Genomic DNA, 9,648 nt, shown 5'->3' on the forward strand with positions numbered 1-9,648 from the left:
TAGTTTAGTGAAAACAGGCCTTGCAGATATTTAGGATTATAAATTATTTGTCTTTTTAGGAATGTGCAACAGCTGACATCTCCATGGCCCAGTGAAACTGCTTTAGTAATGTATTTTTCTGTGATATACATTTACCTTTAACTCAGTTGAGTAGTATGTTCCATTCTCTGAGTAAGCAGCAAGGTTCCAGTCACAATGGGGCTGATGTAGGCTTCCTTTCAAGTTAAAATGCTTATAAGGAAGTTATGTGTTACTGTAGAGATACAGGCCTAGTTGTGTTGTGTGGAATTACATCTGTGTCAGCTCCCTCACACCTCGCGCCCAACCTGGTACTTGTTCCACCCATGTAGGGAGAGTAACTCTGTCCCTGAAGATCTCTACCCTCCAAAAATCGAGCCGGTGCATCTGTGCTTTTCAGACACCTTTTTCTCTCTTGTTCTGCCTTCTCGGTGCTTAATAAATAAATACCAAAAAAGGTAACATGTGCTGGGGACTGTACTATATTAAAAGCTGCCCCTGGTGCTGATGAATGCCAGGGTTACTGCCTAGTCTTGATTCTACACTATGATTTCATCCACCACCTTTGAGTTACGATCTCTGTATCTTCCTATTTCTGGTTCAAAGACAAACACCTATTGTATAAACACCCATGCATAGAGTGGGCTGTGGGTCAGCCCATTGGTTGGCTTTTTTGTCAATCTTATTTGAATCCTTCTTATTTGATGGCTTTATTCTTATTCTTGTGTTGCCCCTTCCTTGGAGCATAGCCTCTTTACCATATTTTTGCTTGGATGACTTGCATCCTTCCATGGCTGGCATTCAGAAAACTACTTTTTTTCATTTTATTTCTTTTTATTTCAGCACTCCATCGGTTTTCATGTGTTTTCTTCGGTTCTCCTAAGTGCTGTTTGCCTGATATCTTCAACTCTGGGCTTTATGTGTTGCTTGGCTTCATCTTTCCCCAGCTCTCCTGTTGTTTCACCAACCCTTCTTTATCCGTCTCAGCCTTTTTTTCCTTTTATTTTTTCAACCTCTTTTACTCCCGGTTTGTCCATTGCTTTCTTACCCTTCCGTGCTCACCGATAGATATGTTGCTTCTGACATTCTGCAATGTGCAGTTGCTCTTACCTCCTGTCTTTTGTGTTGATTCCCTTCTCTTCCCCATGCATTATTTCAATTTATTTACCATCTAGCAGGTCACAGCAGTTGCAATGTGCTACCAGAACACTAATTTCCCTACAATTTTGCCCACTTTTTATTTATGTATTTTTGTACTTATCACTCCAAGATGCGTGTCTCTGTTCTTAGAACACTAAATTTAACAAGCATTTGCAATGCAGTAGGTCTCGCCTTTACAAGAGTTTGAGCTATTGACATTGTAAATGACAATGTCATTTATTTATGTGTTGTTTTTAAAACAGATAAATAAAAGGCATTGTCATTTACAATGCCAATAGCTTAAACTCTGGCAAATGCAAGACCTATTGCATTGCAAACACGTTTCGCGCCCCTGCTATCAAACTTAAAAAAAGGTATTAGGAGAGAGTGTGCAGGACACAGCTATTTGAGGAAATAGTGCTCGGACACTGTAATTAAAGCCTACCAAGTAACAAAGCACGTTACAGGGGGTGTCACCATGGGAGGGTACAAAATTAAACAAGGCGGTACCAAGGAAAGACTACTAAGCCTATTGACCAATGAACAGCTACAGTTTACAGTGGACAATGACACAAGCCAATGAAAAATATGGGCAGAACTTCAAGTCCCTACCTGAATACAGCATGTCTCGCAGAGCTGCCCAGGCTCAACCTAAAAAAAGACAAAATAGCTCTGCAGCCATACCGTATCATGACGTACTAGGCACTCATATCATCACGCTGAAGCAGCCACTTTGCCATATTTTTTCACGCAGTGCTGTTCAGCAATTGCAAGCAGAATTTTTCAAACTTTTTGCCAGTGATGTTGAGTATGATGGCAAACATTAGCAAAGCCAAAAGGCTGGCATCTTTCAAAGGCGCAACCTAAGGGCTTTGCCAATGCTTGTTAGTTGCGGGACTATACTGTTTACTTGTGTTTACAGGGACCCATCAGTGTTTCATTACACATGATTTTGCTGTAACTTCTTAAAAAAAGGACTATATCATTGAAAGTTGTGCAAGGGATGCATGTGCCAAATGACTTTTAGTATGCTGACATCCGTTGTACTACTTCATTTCACGGAAGGTAGTCACTGTCATTCGATATTTTACAAACCACCTATTTCGATTGCACGTGTGTCAAAATGCATTATCACATGTGCTGATGTGAAACTGCACTAATAAAGGTTTGCTTTCCTCATCCCCTCATTACTGTGGTGGCGCCAACACATTTTGTGCATGTGCTAATACACAGGGGAATGTATGAAAACATTTTGTAATCTAGAAGAACAGTCTAAATACAAAGGCAATAATACATTGCGCAGATGTTTGGGGAAAGCAAAAGGTGCTGCTAATACATATGATTTTGTAGTAAACTCAATAAATTCAGGAAGCTGGTGAAACTTGAGTTTAATTTATTAGGTAGAAAGATCTACACAGCTCATCATCTGATGGTCACCTCCACTCCAGTACAGTTAACTCCCAGCATTGAAAACATAACATTCCAGATGCAGTGACATCATAAACCCAGTGACAGCTGTAATCAAATGTCTAAATAAACTTGCCTAACAATAATATAGCATATAACATCATATCAAAACATAGTTCATAGAATATAACATACCTCCTTTCCTTAAAATAAAATAAAACAAAAATAATAAAACTACTTGCACCAAAAATAGTAGGAACAAAGAATAACTTTATATAGTTTTAATCACGGAACCTACGAGAAATAATAGAAACTCTAGAACTTTTCCTCCTCTGTCCAAAAGAAGAAGATCGATTGGTGTCATTGCTGTCCGGTCCCTTTGAATCAGGACACGTAGAACCAGAACAGCATCTGGTTTTGACTACCTTTGATACATTCCACCAATAACCCCCTTCTACTTGAACAGCATTGTTGCCAATTCTGACAACCTTGATAGGTTCACCAATTTACCATTTCCTTTCTTTGTATGCACATGATTTTTGATTCTTACAAAATAACCAACACACAAAGGAACAATCTTGGCATTTTTCCTTTTGTCAAACCATTCTTTTTCTTTTCCCTGTGTGATATCAACATTGGTCTTAACACTTTCCATAACTGATTCAACATCAACCAAAGAATCAAACCATTTGCCCATCCATCCTGGTTGAAAACTAGTATTAGCTTTCCTTCCCCTTAAAACTTCGAACGGACAAAACTTAGTAGTTGAATGAGGTGTGGTTCTGTAGAACCACAACATACTTTCTAGTGAAACCCACACATCATGCTTTCCCTTGACAGCCCCTTTGATAAACTCTCCTACAACTCTGTTCATTCTCTCCACCAGACCATTGGCCTGTGGATAATATAAAGAGCTCTTGAGGTGTTTTACACCACTAGATTTAAGAAAACATTGGAATTCATGACTCACAAATTGAGTCCCATTATCTGAGACAAGAAATTGAGGAAACCCTTCCCTCAAAAACACTTCCTTCAAAAATGTGATGACACTAGAAGAACTGGCCTCTCTAACCACCTTGACTTCCGGACACTTGGAACTGTAATCCATCAGAACAATGATAAATATCATACCCAAAGGTAAAACTTCATATGGACCCATTATATCGACACCTACCTTGACCCATGGCCCTGCTGGACACTCTATGGGAGATAAAGGTGGCATAGCCACTTTAAGTGCTTTTTCTGACGGACAACACACTAGACAATTCTCTACAGCCGTCCTGATCTCATTGTCCATACTTGGCCACCAAAGTTTTTCACGGACCCGTCGTATTGTAAGAAAAAATTCCTAAGTGTCCTTCATGAGATTCCTCAACAATGACAGACCGAAGAGAATGTGGAGGAACTAATTTGTCACACCTCATCAGTAAACCATCTTCTATAGATAGCTCAGACTCAACTTTCCAATATGGCTGAAGTTCAAAAGATAGGGATTTTTCTTTAGGCCAACCATTCTTTACATACATGCAAACATCTTGAAGAACTTTGTCTTCCTAAAAAGCCGACCTCCAATCCTCTTCTGAACCAACAGCCAAAATAGGAAAGTCTACAGACGCTACAAAACAATCTTCATCATCCTCATCATTCAACTCTTGAAAACTTGTGCCCTCGCAAAGATCACCACTTTGAGGAAAACGTGAGAGAAAATCAGCTCTGATATTCTTGCCACCAGCAATATGTGTAATTTCAAACTGATATTGTAACAATTTGCTGACCATCCTGGTGATTCTAGGTGTACTCTAGATTCTAGGTGTCTAGGTTGCTTGGACCAGAAGACAATATCGAAACAAAGGGCTTGTGATCTGTGACGAAGTTAAAATGCCTTTCCCAAACATATGGACGGTATTTGTCAATAGCCCACAGGCAAGCTAATAGTTCTTTCTCAATTTCAGAATATTGAATTTCTGCGCTCCTAAGAACTCTTGATACAAAAGTGACGGTATATTCCTGATTACCAGACAGTGTGAGCTGTCGTTTTCTGCTGCTTGAGTAGATTTTTACTCGAGCGGCAGCTTTCTCAACTTGGACTCGCAATGAGAAACCTGACGTCCCCGCATTGAGAATCTCGCCGGGAGGTTTATTTTCCATGCTCGCAATCGGCAACTTGATGTTGCTGATCGTGAACGAGGAAAAAGTCTCGCCGGAATGTCATTTTGCTCGCTCGCGGTCGCCAACGTGACGTTGAGGACCGCGATCAAGCAAAAAATGACCGCAAAGCTATGCTACGCGTGTTTGCACTGTGCTACGTGCAATTCACGTAGTGCGAAGTAGTGCAAACTTCTCAAACTACGCAAGCATAGTGTACTGCTTCACCCAGGTTTATTGGTAATAAACCCATGGCCAGCACTCTTGCGAAGCTTGTGGTGTTGTTAAGTTATGGGCACCGAGAAGGCCAGGCGTGTGGGGTGCCCACTCTGTGTGAGGCCTTACTCAGAATGCTAGATTGTAAGTAGCCAGTAACAAGCACTCATGCTCTCAGAACATTTTAGGATACAAAGGTTGGTGGTAAGACTTTCACTGCACTTTGCATACCCTTTTAACTCTGTGTATCTTGTTTTGCAGCGCCATTATGTTCGTCGGATACGAGGAAGAGAAGCCCCACGTGCTCCTCGTCAATGAAAGAGAGCCAGATGGCGGCGATACATTAGCTGAGCGAGGAGCGTGACGTGGCACTACCCACCAGGCCTTATCAGGCATGCGCGCACACGCCTTTCTAAGAAGACTTCTAGCAGCAGACAGGAGTGGTTTACAAATCAGCCTGCAGGACTTCTGCACTATATATCATAGACTACACGGAACATACAGCTGAGAGAGGGTGATGAATGTTTAGTTGTGATCATCCACTTTTAGTTTCTAGCACTTCTATATTGGACCGAAATGGGGAATTTCATGGTTTAACCATCAGTTTTCCCAATCTCCAGCAGCTTGGTTGCTCTAAGCAAGCATGCTATTTTTAGGTCGACCATTCGAGACCACTTGTATATACTTTAGTATAAACTTATATGTATGTGTATGTACTTTGTGGGCTCTGGCGATTATCCCTAGGACTTGTCTGCTTCCGCTTAGGGGCTTTTTCTTTTGTTCAACTGCCTCTATTTAACTGTCTTAATAGAAAAGGACCAGTAGAGGTCAGTAAAATACCAGAATTGCTCTCTGCTTGTTCAACTGCCTCTATTTAAATGCCTTGATAGAAAACGACCAGTAGAGGTCAGTAAAATGCCAGAATTACTTTAGCATTCTCTAGATTCCAGACAATAGAAATTGTCTTTCACGAGCACCCGTAGGCACTAATATTTTTTTTCAAATCTTGTATTTTCAGTGATATGACCACCGAAGGCCCTGATTTTATATGAAAAACAGAGCTTTGGACTATACCATTTCCAGCTGAAAGTCGATATTTGTCTCCATGTGTTCCCATACCTGGCATGCCACATAGTTTGGTGTTAACTTTCCCTCCATGTTAAAGAACAGTAGATGTTTCAGCACCCAGGCTAATGTGCTGCATAGATAAATACATATAAGGTCCCAAACACGAGACCGATTGCATTGCAAATGCTTGTTTATATTTTGAAGACAGTGTTGGCGAAGGGGACACCGTTTTCTGCTTAGGCTAAGCAAACAGACATATTTTGAAAAATGCTATTGTTTAAAACTTAGCAGGACGCTTATAAAGAATACATTTATATACGGATTTAGGGTCCGGTTCACAAACATTTTGCATATCTTAGTCAAATTGACGTGAATAAAATGTCACCTGAGGCCACAAAAGGTAGGACCAGCTCCACAGACTCAAGTTCTGCGAATATTTAAGGGTGCAGATGGAAATTTCAGCTACATTTCCCACAGTCTTGTATGGGTTGGAAGTTTGAAGTTCCCAATGTAGAGACCGCTGGCAATGCCCAAAAAATGTTAGAACATTTTAGTGATAGCAAACATTGACAGTTATTTTCCTCTACAATTCCACACCTAACTTTAGTTGTAAATCATGTTGGTCTTAAGTGCACAATCAAGGTAGGAAAGTGTCAAAGAAGCACTTATATTTTCAAAGGATGTGGGGGAAGGGAATTTAATCATGACTGGTATTCATATTGTGGCAATATAAATCCTGTGGCTGTCAATATTAAAAGAATATATTGTTAGTCAAAATATGATGGAAGATTGGGCATCAGTGTTATCAATCCAAAAAAACTTAAAAGGTGCAAAGGTCAGAGCAGAAAAAGTGCTAATTTGAAAACATACCTCTTAGTTACTTAGCACATAGCAGGCAGACAAATGACAGTGCTTATCCAAGTCAGGGTGCACTGGTTTCAGGAAACAGAAAAAGTACAGCACACACAGCTGATAATTTAATTCATGAGATGCCATTGAACATAAATGGGGCCTGCTTAAAAAGTGAATTTAAAGAAAATGCATATTGTGACATTTAATAGTAAAGTGTAATGTTCAAATGCTATCTTATTACCATAGACTGTTGCATCATATTAATCATACTCTTGACCTTGGCTACTTCACATCTTGGACCCATGGAATGAGAGTCTGCTCTGGTCCTGCTTAAATGCCTGTGTTTATAAGTAATACACAGGAAGAACAGCATGGCCTGAACCATGTCTAATACGAAGCCGGAATCACGCTATGCCTTTACAGCGGCAGCAATAGAACGAACGTGTCTTTATCACACATTTTTTTAGCAAGCAAGTCGTTACAACGGCCTGCTTTAGAGGGTGCGCGTTGCTGGAGAGGTGTTGGATTTAAATTTCAACACCTTCCCTACTGTTGCGTGGACTGGAGTTGGAATAGTAAATGATACCTATCCAAAGTCCAGCAACCCCCTAAGGCAAGTTGTTGTAAAGACTTGCGTGTAAAAGGAATGCGTCATAACAACACGTTTGTTTTAATACAGGCATTGAAAAGGCATGCATGCAAAAGGCATGCCTGATTCCGTCATACAACCGCCTGTAGATGTGGCGCAAGGAAAAGGATATTTATTACCATTATGCAAGGGAGGGCAGCATGACACACTCAAGGATTTGCCTCTTGTGAACAGTGGCCCGCACTCCTCACACAAAATAAATAGCATGTTAAAATCTCTATGTACAATATATATTGACAAATCTGCATATATCCAGGGCTTGTTCTAGGGCACAGAAAGTGCAGGTGATTGCTAAAGGCACTTCTGGTAAGGGGCATGAGAGTGGGTGCATCAATTAAATTTTAACGGTGCTACTCACAAAAAACCTTGTACCAGCCATGCATTAATTTATGTATCTATAGTATTTGTTTGTATGCGTTAATTGCACAAAATGCAGAGGCATAAAAAATCCTATTTCATAGGGTCACATTAAATATGAACAATTATCCACAGGCCCCATTTAAATGTAGTTTTATCATCATAATGAAAGACGCCAAGTGGTCCGAAAATCTTTACTATTGTCCAGGCCACTAGGATTATGCAGCAACTGTGGACAAAATTATATGCAGGGTTATCCAAATTATACACCAGAAATGATGTGGCATTATGGAACACATTCTTTGGTGGAATTATTTTGACCCATTTCTCCAAGAATTTTGTTGTTTTTGCTTAAATCTGTAGTTTATGCAGCAAATGAAGTGCTATAATATATGTTTGGGGTCACTTTTATTGCACAAAAATGAGTGGTACAAAATGACCCGTATTTCACAGAGAACTATTTCCTGGTTCCCTGTAAAAAATGTATTTAATCAATATAATGTTCCCAAATGACTCTGTAACGCTTTACCATTGGCGGTGCCCCTAGGATTATTCAGCAAAGTTATCTAAATCGTTCAACAAAAAAACAAATTATGAGCCACATTCATTAGCAGTATCATTTTCATTCATTTGAGCTAGGGAAACAACATATTTTTAATGAAATCTGCAAAATATACAATTTATGTGGCAATGCAGAAAATCCATAACAATGTGGTAAAGTCTACAGCCACAGAACCTCATAAATCCATTGGCCCGCATCATTGTTTTACCAATAATGTATTCATGAAAGGAAAACAAACAAAAATTGAATTCCAATCAGTACCTATTAGCTGTTTTTTTAATAAAACTGCCTTTCAGGCTAATTACCTTAACATAAACATATAATATTAAAAAATACACAATAAGCAACATGTAATATGCTTCTATAGTGCCATCTTGGGGTTCTGGTGAAATGTACAAACCACTCGCCCTTCGGATTTATGGCTTATATTGTCACCAGAACTCTTCAATGGCAATGATGATGCTGATTGGTTTACTTGTATGAAGTTAGGGCATGTTTTCCCATGACACCATCATAGAGGCTCTGCATTCTATCTCAGTCCCATTAATTCCTCATTGCATCTATCATGTATCTCATTTATAGGTTCTTGAAAGAGTGAAGGGTACAGTGACAGAATGCCTCTAGTGGGCATCTCAGAGAACCATGTCATGATATCATATTTCAATATTGCACTATGCATGTGTCTCTATACTTGTGTAGACATGTACATGTACATGTGTGTGTGTGTGTGTATATATATATATATAAATATATATATACAAACATATATCTGTTACACAGTGATTTTTTGGCTTGCTAATAACTTTGGTGCCGTTTGTTGAATCTTCCTGTAATTTTCCTCAAAAAGTGAATCCAACTCGGCTCCCTCCTGGAAATTTTTGGTGTGACCTGTAAAACTATGACCAAGAAAAAAGGGGAGGTCCTAAAACGCAACTTTCCCATGCAATTGCCATGGGAATTTTTGGACAGCCCTACAGCCAAAACGACTGAAAGGATTTAATGCAAATTTGGCAGAAAGCTAGATCTTTATCCGGAAATTGTGCTTTTTGTGATTTGATGTAAATCCATTCAATAGCTTTTGGAAAATTTAGGGTCAAAATGTGAAGATATTTGGACATTTGGGTTCATGGAAATCCCGCGAGCATGCAAAGTCAAATAATAGAGCAATCTGATTGGCCGAGGAGGCCTTTTCCCATCGGCCACCTCACTACCATGGACGCCCAGAAATTCAATG

At 39.6% G+C, this 9,648-nt stretch overlaps 1 protein-coding gene across 2 annotated transcripts in view; it reads left to right on the forward strand.

Moving 5' to 3' along the window:
- The window catches only part of LOC147698550 (lysosomal proton-coupled steroid conjugate and bile acid symporter SLC46A3-like), a 225,583-nt gene extending 217,709 nt beyond the window's left edge, over window positions 1-7,874 (forward strand). The window contains exon 6 of one of the 2 annotated variants that reach the window (XM_086935161.1): window positions 5,188-5,418. In XM_086935161.1, coding sequence (XP_086791287.1) covers window positions 5,188-5,290 — 103 coding nt within the window. In that variant the 3' untranslated portion in view covers window positions 5,291-5,418. Of the gene's footprint in view, window positions 1-5,187 lie in introns of both variants that reach the window. The other variant, XM_086935162.1, reaches the window with a different exon arrangement.
- Window positions 7,875-9,648: the final 1,774 nt, after the last annotated feature.

Source organism: Lissotriton vulgaris, chromosome 8 (assembly GCF_964263255.1).
Source record: "Lissotriton vulgaris chromosome 8, aLisVul1.2, whole genome shotgun sequence".
NCBI lineage: Eukaryota > Metazoa > Chordata > Amphibia > Caudata > Salamandridae > Lissotriton > Lissotriton vulgaris.